Source organism: Lygodium microphyllum, chromosome 29, assembly GCF_053477565.2.
Source record: "Lygodium microphyllum isolate KBCC chromosome 29, Lygodium_microphyllum_v1.1.10, whole genome shotgun sequence".
Taxonomy (NCBI): domain Eukaryota; kingdom Viridiplantae; phylum Streptophyta; class Polypodiopsida; order Schizaeales; family Lygodiaceae; genus Lygodium; species Lygodium microphyllum.
The window spans coordinates 83,376,049-83,391,340 of NC_141163.1; the positions used below are offsets into that span (position 1 = coordinate 83,376,049).

The following is a 15,292-nucleotide window of genomic DNA, read 5'->3' on the forward strand; positions in this document are numbered from 1 at the left end:
TTGAGCCAAAGGAAAAATATTGAGATAGCAAGCTCAACACATTCAAACATTGAGAATGGACCATTTGGTTAGATGAATCTAAATGACTATATTTAATACATCAGTTATCTTTATGATCCTCACATAACCATCGTCTCATCATTTATTGTATTTGGTTAGTTACATCTATTTACAACTACAATCAATTAGTAAACCACTATCTTTCATATTGTACCTTATCTATACTTAGTACACATTGTATAGTGGCCAAAAAAAAAACCAACAAAAGAAAATTGACATCCATCATTGTTCTTGCATTTTCGAACAAGTACAATTATTACTTCATTGAATTGATATGCAAAGTTCAACAATATTACTACGATCCCAACGTGATGACCTAGCACTGGACAATTGGGCTCGTACTAGTCAAGTTGTGGATTCTAGTATCACTAGCTGCATCACTTGGTAGAATATCTATACACTCATGTAAGTTCAAGCTCTTTTCCATTGGACACTCCATTAGTCTTTGGTAGGGTCACCAAGGTCACTGAGGAGGGTCCCATTACAATCAAGCTCCAAAAAGAAAAAATTATGTGCAAGGTCCTTAATAACCCATCTCCTCTAGCAATAACATCATTTTGCCTCACTGTAGCTTGTGCTTGTTTTTTAAGTAAAATTTCCTCCTTTCACTTCCCCGTCACAATTGAGTCAGTAAGCTCACTCTAGCACATGCCAAAAATCAGCATAATTGAGAGAAACATAATTGCATATCAGCACACACCCTGTCTCCATCACCAAAGCTCTTGTGATGACTGTTACTTGACACAACAGAACAGACACCTAACTTGGGGAATGTTGTCTACATCATCTGGGGAGTCAAGCCCAGGAATATACCAATGGGTGATTTCAATAAATGATCAAGATCAGGAGCAATCTCTGTCAGAAACCAAAAGAATGACAAAGCTTCGGAATGGCTTTCAATGGAGCCATCGACTGTGTAGCAAAAATGTGAAGTGCCCAAAAAAATGGTGGAGAAAAGAATCTGGCTGTGCCCATGAAGCACTGCCTCTGGTGCTAGACTGTTCTTGTTCCATCACTAGAATATCATCTTGAAGATGTCAGAAAGGCAATTTGTTTTTGTTTCATTTTCTTTGCAGGCATCTTTCATTGTTCTCATCTTCTCTCTGCCTCTCCTGCGCACAGCTGACTCTGTTCACAGCCAACGGTAAAGACGAATAGCATCAAACAGACGATAGATGATAATGAATATATTTCTGTGCAACACCATTTTGCAATGAGGTCCATCATCACACACAGATGGTGGACTTAGAGAACACCATAAGCACTAGCTTACCCCGTGATCTACTGATGTGTGAAGTTCTGATCAAAGCTTGAAAATCGTTTTTCCTAACGCATGCCTTTCGCTCAATCTGCAGAACCAAAAGTACTGTAACATTCATAGAACCTAAAATAACAGCACTCATCTTAAACAGAAGACGAAAGGAAAATAGAGGGTCAAAAGCCAGAAAATTGTGTAGATGTGGTATAGTAATGTACAATTGTGAAGGTTAATAAGTTTGCTCAAATCACAGAACAATGATTTATGATGTCATGAAATGCTCAAAAATGAAAAATGGGTCATGCAAACGGTTGAAACTCACAAATTTTCAATTGCTAATAGAATCACTGAAATACGGCTAAAAGGTGATGATCTGTGTATTGCTGCATTGCTGACCCTGAGCAAAGCTCATGCATGGTCAGCTGGTAAAGAATCTAAAAAATCCATGACTACTTGCCACATTGAAGTGCTCCAAAAGCTCTGCAACATTTTTGGATCAGTTAGAAAATCACATTGAGGGAGCTTCCAATTTCATGAAATTTGTGTCAGATAATCACAGATCATCCTGTGCTGATTTGAGCTGAAGGATTCTAGACTCTAAAGAACACTTTCAGGAAGATAATGCATCACTTTGAACTTCATTATTCTTCAATAAGAACACAACTCAAGATGCTGAAAGGTTGTGATCCGAAAGTCATAAGTGCAACACAGAGAAGCACATGCACGAACCCAGCAATGATAAGTACAATGATTGGGCTTGGCTTTATAGCCTTTAAAGGTCAAACTGTCTGGCAACTGCTCAATTTCTTACAATCAGCCAATGTGCTATTGGGCACACTACACAGCTAGGTGAACAGGTCCAATTGGCACAACACCTCTGCAACTGGCACATTACCTGCACCACATATCACACCCATCAACCCTCTGAACCCGATGGTACACTCACCCTGCCGACCATGGTGTGGCAGCCAGCCCAAGGAAATTGGAGATTCTACACAACTAACATCATACCTCTATTGAGATTTATAATCATTCTGACAATGGGACAACTTTCTGTGCAAACTCCCTAACGAATTCCAATGATCTCTTCCACATACCCTACCTCTCGCTCGCTTAGTCGAGTCAAAAAATCAGGTCTAATTCTTTGAGAGAAGCCTCAACATGGAGAGGGGTAAACCAAGAGGTAACTCACTGGACTTGGTTATTTCAGGATCTGGAGTATGGGACCAAGGCATCAGGCAGAAACAATGAGGCAGTTCCTTCAAGGCTCTTCCACTCTTTCTTTTGGATCCCTTAATCTGAAGAATACTTATCCATAAAGCCCCAGTGAGATATACACCATCTTGTTGGCTACTCCCTGGAATCCCTGATGGCATGCCATCCCTCAAGAGCAGCTCTTATTAGTGACTTCATCCACTGGAAGGAACATAAGAAGTTAAAACTAAACCATAAAAAGACATCCTTCCCAAAGTACCTATTGTCACTAAAGTATACTTAGTGATTTCAACCTCTCGATGGAACATAAAAACTAAGACATAAAAAGGTATCCTTCCCAAAGTACCTATTGGACTTGCATATCTATGTCCAGACCGATATGCATAACTTGGCAATGCCAATAGCATTATGTCTATCCTAAAGGGTACACACTAAAACTTAACAGCAAACGTTGGTGCCCCAAATTTGACCTCTTTAATGAGTAGCTATCTCACACCAAAAGTTGGCAACAGACGTGTTTTGAGTCCCCATTATCCACCTCTTGACCACCCCAGTTCCTGCTACCCAAGCTACACTTGATTGAAAACACTACGGCCCCAAACTAGAACATGCAAGTGACAAGGAATGCTTTCTTTCAGTTGGACTGAAGTGCATGTTGATGCTTCTGCCAACCTATATTAATCGTGTCCTGAGGTGCTTTCCACCTTCTTGACAAAAATTTTCATATTATATAGTGTGAAATTCTATAGGTCTAGGCAGTAATATTCAATGTCTGGAGGATAGATAGTTTAGACTGAAGAAGTTGGCCATCAGAAAAAGTAGCAGTTTTCAAGCCAAGAAAAACCTACAAATACTTTTTGTGGTCTGGTAAAAACTACCAAACAATGAAGCATATTAAGTGGTTGCACTCATTTGCCAGGTGGTATAGATTGCTTTAGCATGGACTCTGCACCTGTCATTCAACCATCACTACTTGGCAATGACTGAAAGAGAAATTTACACCTCAGAGATATGCTGGATCATGAATATGTATGTCGACCTTATTTTATGTGCGATTTTTTCTGACATGCATTTAGACTTATTACGAACTAGTGACAAAAGGTTTGCAGGTAAGCCACAAAAAGATGGAGACATAGTACTACACTCTCAGAGACCATCTTGCCAGTACATGGATCTTCCTGAGTTGCATTTGATACCCTTGCAGATAGCTATCAGTAATAAAATATTGCATCAAGGAGTTCACAAAGACCTAATTTTTTCCTAACTAAAATATCTTGTTGCAGCACATTCATCAAAGAGTTCCACTGAGAAGCCCAACTAATTGAACAACCACCAGCATTCGAGAGCATCAAGGTGCTTCAAAAATGAATGAGCACACCTCAAAATTAGACTAATGAGCCTGAGAATGTGCTTGAGCCTTGAGCAATTCCAGTGTCTTGCAGGTTATTGACCTTTTCTGTATTAGCTTGGAAAAACAGCAGGTAACACCATAACAGCAAAGGTGCCAGTAATATCGTATGTAGGAGAATAAAGTATCTGATATTTACCTTGTGGATTTTACCATTATGTAGGTGGTAACGTACACCAGCCCAATCAATTGACTGAGTCCAAAAGGAATAAATGGCTGATATAGGGTATAAGAAGTTGTCGATGATAAGAGCCCAGAAAATCTGCAATTGGATGCATCTCAGGTGATTTCAGACAAATCTGTGAGACTCATTTAAAAGTGTATAATCATAATCACTTACTAGGAACCAATTGTATGAATAAATCGAAACAGGCTCTTGCTCTGGAGACAAAGCGTTGCACAAGTCTATCTCCACACGTGATAAATTCCAAAGAGAGAGAAGTTCAATAAAAGAGCAAAGAAGTAGGCCACATGAAAGTACAGCACCTGCAAGTGGTACCAGCACTGAATTAACTATCAGAGAAAAAGTTCTGACACTCTCAACAAAATTCCTATGTTTTTAAGCAATGATCATGCTTTAGGGCACAAACAAAAGACCATGCAGATGACTTTAAGAGATTTATGATTTCTGTCCAGATCCAGAATTTCTATAACTGTGAAGAGATTTTGAGGGCACTGCTGGACTTTGTACACGGGCAATTTAATTAATAGCATTTAGCCACCTTTCTGAACCGTGACAGATCCCCATGAAAGTCACTGATGCATCCTTCCATTTCAGAGGGCTATTTCCATTCTCGAATTGCCACTCTTTCAAAAAAAATAAACTGTTCCGAACCAGGATTTGCTTCCTAAGTTTTTATTTGATTCTAGTATCCGAGGGCAGGGATTTCTCAGAAACTAAAACTGGACAACATTCAGAAACAATGAAAAGTTGTACAAACCAATTGTGTTTGGATCCTTGCCAAGGAATGGGCTGCCGAATAGATATCTGACGAAAGCCAACAACTGTACTGCAGCCATTAAAAAGGGCATAACAAAGCTCCAAGATAGCCAACAATGTGAGCTGAAAAGAGCTCGGTTCATCCACCAGTTCACGTTTGTATTGTAGGACTCTAGGACAAAGGTTTGTTTTCGTAAGTAGTTCCAATAGCTGCAACCACACATATAAAACAAACTGTTGAGCAATTTCTCTAATAGCATTTATTAGGCAAGCTTAAGCATTAAGAAAAATAGAGCACCTAGGTAAGCTTCTTACTGAGCAAAAGAGACATGTCTTGCAAGAGGATGAAAGAAAATCGCCACAGGAGGTGAGCTGATAATTCTTTTATTGGCTCCTGATGCAGAAATTAAGAAACTTTAATCACTCATCTTGCAAGCTTCAAGGATGTAACAAAGGAGAGCACAATAAAGGTATATCTACAAGCTCTTGAATAAGAGAAACATTGCAGTGCAGTTAGTCAACTTGCAACCAAAATTGAGTCTGCACCTAAGCTGCAAAATTAAGGACCTTGCAAAACCAAGATTTGAACAGGGCATTCCCCCAGATAATACTCCAATATTACGGATGGATTTCCTCTGCACCAACATTTACTCTGCCAGAAATGTGGAATCATTCTTGAGAAAATTGATCTGATTTCAGCTTCTGTAGAACTGATTAAAGAAGCTTTGATCGCTTGCTTCCTTCAATTGTTTCCCACATCAGGGTGAAGCTGATTAGGACACTGTACCACTCAGTGATCTGACCACCTGACACGTGTAGGTGGCAGACCTGTATGAGGTGTTCCCTTAATGGGAGCTTACCTGGAATTGACACTCAATATGGGCATTTCTCAGACAACAGTAGCCAAGGCCCAACTGGCATCATGAATTAGGAAGTTACTCAAAGTCATCCTCATCAATGACCGCCAGTCTGCACATTTGCATCTTTCTAAACCCCAGAAAGCTGAAAGTGCCTGTTATTGCTCTCTTCTTGACAGTGATCCCTTGTTTCTCCCTGTGTGCCTTGTCAGCACAATACCTCGCATGATCCTATACTCTCAGGCTCAACCTCTTCTCTCTCCCTACTTGTTTGACCAACAGACCTTTCCATTTGCTTTAAATAAGAGGGATCTTACCAAATTATCTGAGAAAGGTAAAAGTAATATACCTGCCACTGCAGCAAGGGTCATGTCATCAGAATAGCCACCATTTCTGAGTCCAGTCACCATACTATACCGATCACTTCGAAAATCATCCGCATGCATCTACAACCAGTCAGACCAGTCATTTGATGACATTCAGTTCCTCCATTTTTAAGCACTTCACATGTTTGTACTTCTGTATGTGTTACCATCATACATCCTCCCCATAGGAAAAAAGTCCTTCCACCAGTGGCAAAACCCATTGAGCAGGGCTGGAAAAGCCAAAAACCATCCATCAATGAAAATCGTCAAACCCCTTAGGGATAAACCAACTAAACCACCACTAAGCAGATCAAAAAGTACCATGTGGTATTCATACATACAATAGCTGCCTATGCTTCCTGACGGTATGTCAAAGGGATATCCTGTCAAAACGAAGATCTACAATCTTAACAAGTTAGTAAAGATTTTTTATTTACTAGAGTAGAAGATTAAAGGCCCGCACATAGCTTCATAAAAGAGAATAAATTCTAAAGACAACCTGGGGGTTTTCCTCCATGCTTGCAACAAGGGCTCCTATTGTGCCAGGATGAAGCCGAACATCATCATCTAAAAACAGTGCATACTTGGTCTCTTTATGCATTGCATCAATACCTGCCTATCAGACACATCTTGCTTCAGTGCCAACAAACGAAACATTATTTTTCCTTTCCATCTACAGCTAGCAGCATTTATGTTTAATGGGACACCATAAATATGTTGGTTACTACTTGGCAATGTAGCCAGAATGCCACTGGAGAACGTGGCAATGTAGCTAGAATGCCATTGGAGAACATTTCTGTTTAGGAAAGTGTAGAAAATGTCAAACAAGCATAACTATCGCTGCTGACTGTTACCTCTCCACCACCATAGCCTGCCCCTTCTCCACTTGCTCGAACCACCTCTCATCTATTTCATAATACCATCACAACTTCCTTCTTCCCCCTTGCTCATCTCCGGCTTGGCTCATAACCTCACCCCAGCCTTCTCCCCCACGCCCAAACTTTGGGCTTAATTGTCCGTCTTTCCCTCTTAGGATTAGCACCTTCTCAGCTGGTATCTTGGATGAAGCATGTGTTGAAAACAACTTTCTCAATCAAGCAGCTGCACCTCATTTGCAAGTTTCTTCGCTTCTCCCACCTTGGGGCTTGTAACTATTCAAGATTTGTTTAACAAGCAAGTCAATTTCTTAAGAATTTGATATTATCAGGTGTTTCACTAGCACAGGGGCAAATCACAAATTTGCAATCAAGAATGTGAATATAAAATTATGTTTAAGTAGTCTGACTTCAATGATTTCATGGTAGACTGCAGGTTTTGTTTGAACAGAAGTGAGATCAGAATAAGTGAACTATGAGATCATATGTTCTTAGTCTACTGATTTCAATCCTGTTCAAAAGAACCTGCAAACCACAACTAAAACAGTAAGAAATCTTCAAGACAATTGTGGTACTAATATTCACATTCTCATAACACGCATGCTTGGCAATTCTGGCTGTGGATCTATCAAGCAATGTCTCAAGGTAGAGATTATGTAGGGACCAATTAGGCACGGAGATCGAGACAGAGACTGTCGCTGCGCACAGTGAGAGACAGAGAAAGTGAGTGAGAGCAGAGTAGAGAGTGAACACGTTTTCAAGTACAATGACGAGTGTACCTTTAGGTTTTTAGATAGATATATATATGTAAGTACAAGTGCTAAGGGTGTGTTCACACCAGAGCATATTTAAAAGGCACGAGGCCTTTATTCCCAACAACCTCCCACCTAAAGGCAATGTGCCTTAAGAGGAGAAAAAAATCAGCTAAGTCTAGGTATGTACAAATCCAACTCCCATCATCTGTCGACAATGAGCAAACCGCTCAGCTGGAAGACCCTGCGTGAGAAGGTCTGCAGGGTTATCATCTGTATGCACTTTGACAAGCTCAATGCTTTTGCTATCAAGTACATCTCTAATGAAGTAGTACTTCACCTATGTGTGCTTTGTCTTTGCATGAAAAACAGGATTCCCTGCTAGCATGATAGTACTCTAACTATCACAATGGAGAATAGGTAACTCTATGATGCCAAGCTCTCCCACCAGACGTGAAAGCCATAAAGCCTCCTTGCATGCCTTAGTGACAGCCACATACTCTGCCTCTGTAGTAGACAATGTAACACACTTTTGTAGCCTGGAGATCCAAGAGACTGCTCCTCCTGTGAAAGTAAACATGTACCCAGAAGTGAACTTCCTGCAGTCCGCATGACCAGCATAGTCTACATCCATAAAGCCAACAACAAATGCCTTCAGCTTTCCAAAGCAGATGCACAACTCCTTTGTGCCTTTGAGATATCTCATAATACCTTTCACTGCATCCCAATGCTTCTTGCCAAGGGTTGCCATGTATCTACTAACCACTCCCACTGCAAAGGCAATGTCAGGACGTGTAGCAACCATAGCATACATCAAACTGCCAACAACTGAAGCATACGGTATCTTGGACATTTCAACCTTCTCATCATTAGATGTAGGGTTGTCCTCTGCACTAAGTTTCACATATGGAGGCAATGGAACCCCAATTGTTCTCCCCCCCTGCATATTGAAACGCTGCAAAACTTTGGATATATACTCCTGCTGAGATAGATAGAGTAAGCCTTTCGATCTATCTCTGAGTATTTGCATGCCAAGTATGTGATTTGCATCACCAAGATCCTTCATGTCAAAGCTGCCATGAAGACTTTGCTTCAATGAATCCAAGGCATGAGTATCCCTGCTAGCAATCAACATGTCATCAACATACAAAATAATCAAGCTGCCATCTACTGCCTTCTTGGTGTACAAGCAGTGATCCACTTGACTTCTATGAAAGCCTTGGGACTGCATGAATGTAAAAAACATATGATACCATTCTCTTGGTCCTTGTTTCAGCCCATACAAACTCCTTTTGAGTTTACATACCAATTTTTCTTTCCCTTGTTCAACAAACCCTTCAGGCTGCTGCATATATATATCTTCATGCAGATCACCATGTAAAAACGCAGTCTTTACATCCATCTGTATGAGCTCCATATCCTCAACTGCAATCAAGCCCAAAAAGATTCTCAATGTAGTCATCTTGACTATAGGAGAAAAAATCTCATCAAAGTCAATTCCATGCTTCTGCTTATACCCCTTTGCAACCAATCGTGCTTTGTACTTTGGTGAGGAACCAGAAGTGACCATCTCGTAAACACATTTGCATGGAAGGGTTTTCTGCCCTTTAGGCAATTGCACCAAGTCCCAAGTGCCATTTTTTTCAAGTGATTCCATCTCTGACAACATGGCTTTATACCATTTCTTGTTGTCCTGTCTGTCCATTGCTTCCTTGAAGCAAGACGGTTCATCACAGTCTATCAACATGACATAATCAGCCACATTAATTGCACCAGGAACAAATCTGTCAGGTTGTCTAGTAGCCCTAGACGATATCCTAACCCAATGGTCATTGTTTGTTGGTTGTTCCTACCACTTTCCATTTTCAGCATGCTGTCCTGGCATTTCAACCTGCAAATCAACATTAACAGCTTGCTGTCCTAGCTGTTCCTACACATGTAATGGCTCATTTTCATGGACAATAGCTGGCTGATCATTTCCTGCAATTACAAGTTCATTACAGCAAGTATTTACTGCTGTACGGCGGGCACATTTTGCTGTCCAAAATATATTTCTTCCCAGAATACAACCCTGCGGACCTCCTCGGTCTTTTCGGGCTGTTTGTGCATGCGATCTTCCCGGAAGATAACGTCATTGCTACGTATTACTTTCCTTTTCTCGGGATCCCACAATCTATACCCCATTTCACCCTTGTTACCATATCCTAGGAAAATGCATTTACACGACTTTGGCTCAAGTTTGCTGCGTTTTTCTTTATGAATGTGCACAAAAGCCTCACAATCAAACACTTTCAGATGAGCATATAAAGGTGGCTTGCTCGACCACGCTTCTTGGGGAACTCCCCCCCCCCCCCCCCAAAGACCTATTTGGTGACCGATTAATCAAGTGAACGGATGTCATAACAGCCTCTGCCCAAAAACCATGGGGTAATGCAGCATGAGACAGCATCGTACGGACCTTATCCTGTATGGTCCGATTCATACGCTCTGTAACTCCATTTTGGGGCGGATTATGAGGGGCAGTGAGCTCCCTCTTTATCCCTTTGCTGTCACAAAATGCCTAAAAGGCCTTGGACACATATTCCCCACCATTGTCAGAGCGAAGACACTTAAGTGTCTTATCTATCTGATTTTTAGTCAATGCAAAGAATTTTTTAAACTTATCAAGTACTTCATCCTTGCTACAAATGGGGTAAACCCATACCTTCTCTGTAGCACCATTGACAAAGGTGACAAAATATTTCTTTCTCCCTAAAGATAATCCTGGCATTTGACATACATCCGAATGTACTAACTCTATTGGAGAAGATTTCAAAGAAAGAGACTTTTTGTGAGACATTTGTGCATGTTTGCCATAAATACAATTATCACAATGCTCAAAATCAGCATAACGAAGACAAGGCAAGTAACCCAAACGAGAAAGCACTTTCATTCCTGTTTGACTCATGTGTCCTAACCGGCCATGCCATAAAGAAACGCTTGGTTGCTCGGTCACGGCAACAACATGGTCACGCAAACTAGATACATGAAGTGGATACAAAGTATCACTCTTGCAACCTCTGGCGATAACCCTAGATCCCTTACAAATCTTCCATTTTCCATCACCAAAGGTGGTATGAAAACCATCATCATCTAGCTGCTCTATGCTAATCAAGCTCTTCTTGAGTTGAGATACATGCTGTACATGCTAAAGTGTAAAGACAGAGCCATATTGAAATTGTAACTGCATACTGCCAATACCTGCAATCTCACATGCATAGTCGTCCCTAAGATGGACAACACAATATCAACCCCCTGTATAGGCAGAAAACCACTCACGATGGGGGTGACATGAAAGGAAGCACCTGAATCAAAAATCCAAGTATGCATGTCATCATCTGTATCTTCAAGTAAAGCATATGCACCAAAGTGTGAAGAGACAAAGAGTACATCACTCCCACTGTCACTGTCATGAGTGACTACATTCACCTCTTCAATTCTTACACTGCTCTTCGTAGGCTGACTGTTCTTCTTCTCTTCCTTGCTATCATCTATCTTCTTGCCTTTTCCTTTCTCTTTCTTCCATTTGTAGCAATCATGTTTAAAGTGACTCTTCTTGCCACAATGATGGCATTCAACATCTTTGCAACGTGATTTACTGCGTCCCTTGCCATCATATTTGCCCTTTTGTTGTGATCTGTCCCTAGTATGCAAAGCACTGGAAGACTTACTGGATGCATTGTTCTGCCAATTCATCTCTTCCATAAGTAGAGTACTCTCTACATCAGCATACAAAAGGATTACATTAGAATTGCTCATAGCAGCCCTAAATGTATCCCAACTCTCTCGTAGAGTGCAAAGCAAGAAAGTAGCCTTAAATTCCTCATCAATCATGAACTTCAAGGCAACCAGCTAGCTGAAAATGGAGTTAAACTCACTCAAGTGAGTAGACATTGTTGTACCCTCTTTCATACGCAAATCCATAAGCTTTTTGAGCCAATACACTTTGCTTGCATCACTCTTTTGTGCATACAGTTCTTCCAGTCTAGTCCATATAGCATATGCAGAATCCAAACCTTCAATGTTGAAGAGCAAGGCATCAGAAATCGATAGCTCTATGGTTAAGCGTGCAAGCTCATTTATCTCATCCCAATCATCCTAATCCATGTCCGCGGGCTTTGTTCCTTTGGTTTTGATCGGCTTTGCCTGCTTCCTTTTGTAGCAGGATATTGTAGCACTGCTTTTGCCAAACTGCAAAGTTATGTGGGCCTTCAAGCTTCTTTATGTGCATCAAATTACTCCTATCATTGCTGCTAGCCATGATTTTCAGCCCAAATGTGACCAAAAAACCAGCAAATGCAAGCCCAAAACTGTCACCCAAGTGACCAAGGTACAAACAAGTACCAATCAGCAATAAATGACCACGCAAAAGCACAGATTTCAGATCTGTAATTAAATTTTCAGAAGCACCAAACCATGTGCTGCAGCATTATCCAACTGATTACAGATGTTCCAAGGGCATGTGCATCACATTACATGAGGAATCCCAAAAATTTCAGCTGCAATTTCTGTTGTACATGTACCCACAGGCAAAAAAAATTGACACGAACGGTCAAAAGCCCCAAAATTTTGTGCTCAAAGCATCAATCACACATCTGCATTTTCTCTGTCATGCACAGACCAGTCCAATTTTTGCCAAAATAGAGCAATTTCAGTAAAACCCCCAAATTTTACCAAGTGTTGATGTCCAAATTGCGTGGAATTCAACCTGCATGTACATAAAATGACAAAATGCTGCACAAATTTTGCCCAAACTGCAAAAGCCCCAAATTGCATGGGGCCCAATGTGCATCAATGTCGAGAAATTGGGTAAATTTCAGCCCAATTTGCGCATGTACATTAAAAGCCCCAAATATCGGGGACAAAATGTCACAAATTCCTGCAATTTCTAAGACAGATATCACTGTTGCATCTTACTCGCACCAAATCTGGACAAATCCCCAAATTTTTCAAGTCCTACATGCGCTAATTTCAGTGAAATTGAAAGAATTTCACTAAAATGTGAAAAGCCCCGAAATTCCCGCGCAAATGTGCATCGACTTTGCAATTTCTGAGTTAGATAGTCCAATTTTGTGTTGAGATCCCCAAGCTCGGGAAAAGCCCCAAATTTTTGGCTCAATTTTGCACAGATTTGCACACTGTGCTTGCGCGAGCAAACGCCCAAAGGAGGAGGCAAAAGAAAAATCAAATGTTTTTGTTAAAAACAAGGGGAGAAAAATTGAGGGTCAATGGACCGTTCAAGTCCTTGACCTGTTGCGCCTGCAAAGTTGCCGCCCGCTGGTCGCGCTCGTCAACGCCCGCTGGTCCCGCCCCGCTGGAGACATCCTATCCGCTGCACGTCAGTTGCTGCACGTCGCACGCTTGGTCCACGCCTGCTCCAATTGACTGCCTCTGCACTTGTCGCCTGGTCTCCAGCAATCGTCCAGTCTCGACAACTGATTGTCCTCTGCCGCTACCCACTGCTTGCACGTCACGTTGGTGACTCTCCTGCTCGCCTTTCCTGTTCGAACTCCGAGAGGCACAAACGCCTCAACCGCAGCTCTGTTACCAGTTTGTATGGACCGATTAGGCACGGAGTTCGAGACAGAGACTGTCGCTGCACGCAGTGAGAGACAGAGAGAGTGAGTGAGAGCATAGTAGAGAGTGAACACGTTTTCAGGTACAATGACGAGTGTACCTTTAGGTTTTTAGATAGATATATACGTGTAAGTACAAGTGCTAAGGGTGTATTCACACCCGAGCACATTTAAAGGCACGAGGCCTTATTCCCAAGAGATTATGTCCGTTCAGTCGATCCAAAGCAGTATTACAATGTTGCATTCCATGCACATATAGAGCGCTCCGTATGGTACCGTACCATATGATGGTACTAGTACAATCCGTATGGGATCTGTACAAGTCGTGCCTGCTTGCTTTCTTTTTCACTGTTGTGCCTTTTTTTTTAAAAAAAGTGGCTCTTCCCCTTGATCCCATTGATCTCGTCATCTTCTTCAGCCTTGATCTTCTTCAATATCCCTCACTTGAGCTCATCCACCTTCCACTTCCAAGCTTCATCTACACTCCCTTTCCCTCTCCCTCTCCCTCTTCCCCTCCCTCCCACTTTCATCCACACTCCCTCTTCCTCTTCTCTCCCTATCCCTCTCCATCTCTCACTTTTATCTACACCCCCCTTCCTCTACCTCTCCCTCTCTCACTTTCATCCATACTCCATCTCCCTCTCCCTCTTCCTCTCAAGAATGTATGATTCTACATATAATTTTATATGTATTTTTTAACGAAAGTATGAAATACCGTATTTTATCCTCAAAATTCTTGTGTATTGGCATACTGAATATATTATATGAATCATACCTAGCCACCCTATATTATAATATGTACTAAAAAATGTTTCAAGGTGAGACATCACATCATCAAAACAATAGAACATTTCTAGCTGATTTTGAGGAAAACCTAAGAGACCAAAGGGTCCAATAGAGACAATAATAGAGGACATCCATAAGAATACCAAGGAAAATCAGTATGTAAATGATTTTCGATGATGCAGATAGTCACATAGCCCAAATCTATTCTAACTAATGAAGAATGAAAACTAGGGCTTTGTGTGTGTGTGTGTGTGTGTGTGTGTTTGGGGGGGGGGGGGGGGGGGGGGGGGGGCGGCACAGCAGCGGGCAGAGACTAACTGCCAACTTATCCGCCCGTTTGGCCTGTCACTGGGTCCAATGCCGCCCTGATTCGTCTACTCCTCTACGCAAGCCTCCAAAAAACTCTACTCTGCGCGGAATCTAAGTGCCCTATCCCAATCATGTTTGCCTTGTAGAAACGGGGGACAACTGGGACTTCCAGTCTCACCTTGGTCTATCTGCCCTCACACCAGACAAGGTTGGCGTTTCCTGCCCGTCCTGCCTCCCTGGGGAGCCTGCATGCTCACTGCCTTCTAATTGTCTTTCACCTCCTGCCTGCACCACATGGCTGCTAGGCGCAGGCTCTGTAGGCCTGCTACAATGGCTATCATCAGCACAGTCGACATAACATGAGTCACTGACAACCTTTGCGACTCCATGGATGGTTCAAAGGCGGCACAAGTGGATCAGATTCCTAATGCTTCAGGTCTAGATATGGACCTGCAGGAAGCTAAAGTGGAAGAAGAGATGGTGCCTTGCACTGATGAGATGGCTTTGATCTCTCCTAAAGTTCAAAATGCAACAAGCATCTTCATGAACAATTTCCTACCATCCCTCAAGCCCTCGACCCGAGCAATTCTCTGCAAGACTCTTACGCCCAAGTGGCTTCTCTTTTGCAGGATTCACAAGAACCAAATTGGGAATAGTTGCTTGAGTTTGCCAATTCTCTATTGGAGGCGTATGTTGAGCACAATCATCAAGTTATTCCTACTTGTGCGAAGGAAGATATTTTGCATACGCAAGTGAATACTCACAAGGTTCTTCGCTTCCTTTCTACTTTCCATGAGCAAGGTGTCATTCTCTTCTTCACCGGCTCGATTCTTGTCCTCACTCGGGATCCAT

At 41.8% G+C, this 15,292-nt stretch overlaps 1 protein-coding gene across 5 annotated transcripts in view; it reads right to left on the reverse strand.

Moving 5' to 3' along the window:
• Nucleotides 1-302: 302 nt before the first annotated feature.
• LOC148010853 (Nucleotide-diphospho-sugar transferases superfamily protein) overlaps nucleotides 303-15,292 on the reverse strand; it is an 89,442-nt gene continuing 74,452 nt past the window's right edge. For 3 of the 5 annotated variants that reach the window (XM_087672174.1, XM_087672175.1, XM_087672172.1), the window contains 10 exons: nucleotides 6,603-6,719; nucleotides 6,425-6,502; nucleotides 6,271-6,333; nucleotides 6,088-6,184; nucleotides 5,197-5,275; nucleotides 4,883-5,091; nucleotides 4,282-4,427; nucleotides 4,081-4,203; nucleotides 1,334-1,409; nucleotides 303-1,188 (listed from right to left, as the gene is read on the reverse strand). In XM_087672174.1, the coding sequence (XP_087528300.1) occupies nucleotides 1,076-1,188; nucleotides 1,334-1,409; nucleotides 4,081-4,203; nucleotides 4,282-4,427; nucleotides 4,883-5,091; nucleotides 5,197-5,275; nucleotides 6,088-6,184; nucleotides 6,271-6,333; nucleotides 6,425-6,502; nucleotides 6,603-6,719 (1,101 nt within the window). In that variant the 3' untranslated portion in view covers nucleotides 303-1,075. Of the gene's footprint in view, nucleotides 1,189-1,333; nucleotides 1,410-1,640; nucleotides 1,799-4,080; nucleotides 4,204-4,281; nucleotides 4,428-4,882; nucleotides 5,092-5,196; nucleotides 5,276-6,087; nucleotides 6,185-6,270; nucleotides 6,334-6,424; nucleotides 6,503-6,602; nucleotides 6,720-15,292 lie in introns of all 5 variants that reach the window. The other 2 variants (XR_015689587.1, XM_087672173.1) reach the window with 2 other exon arrangements.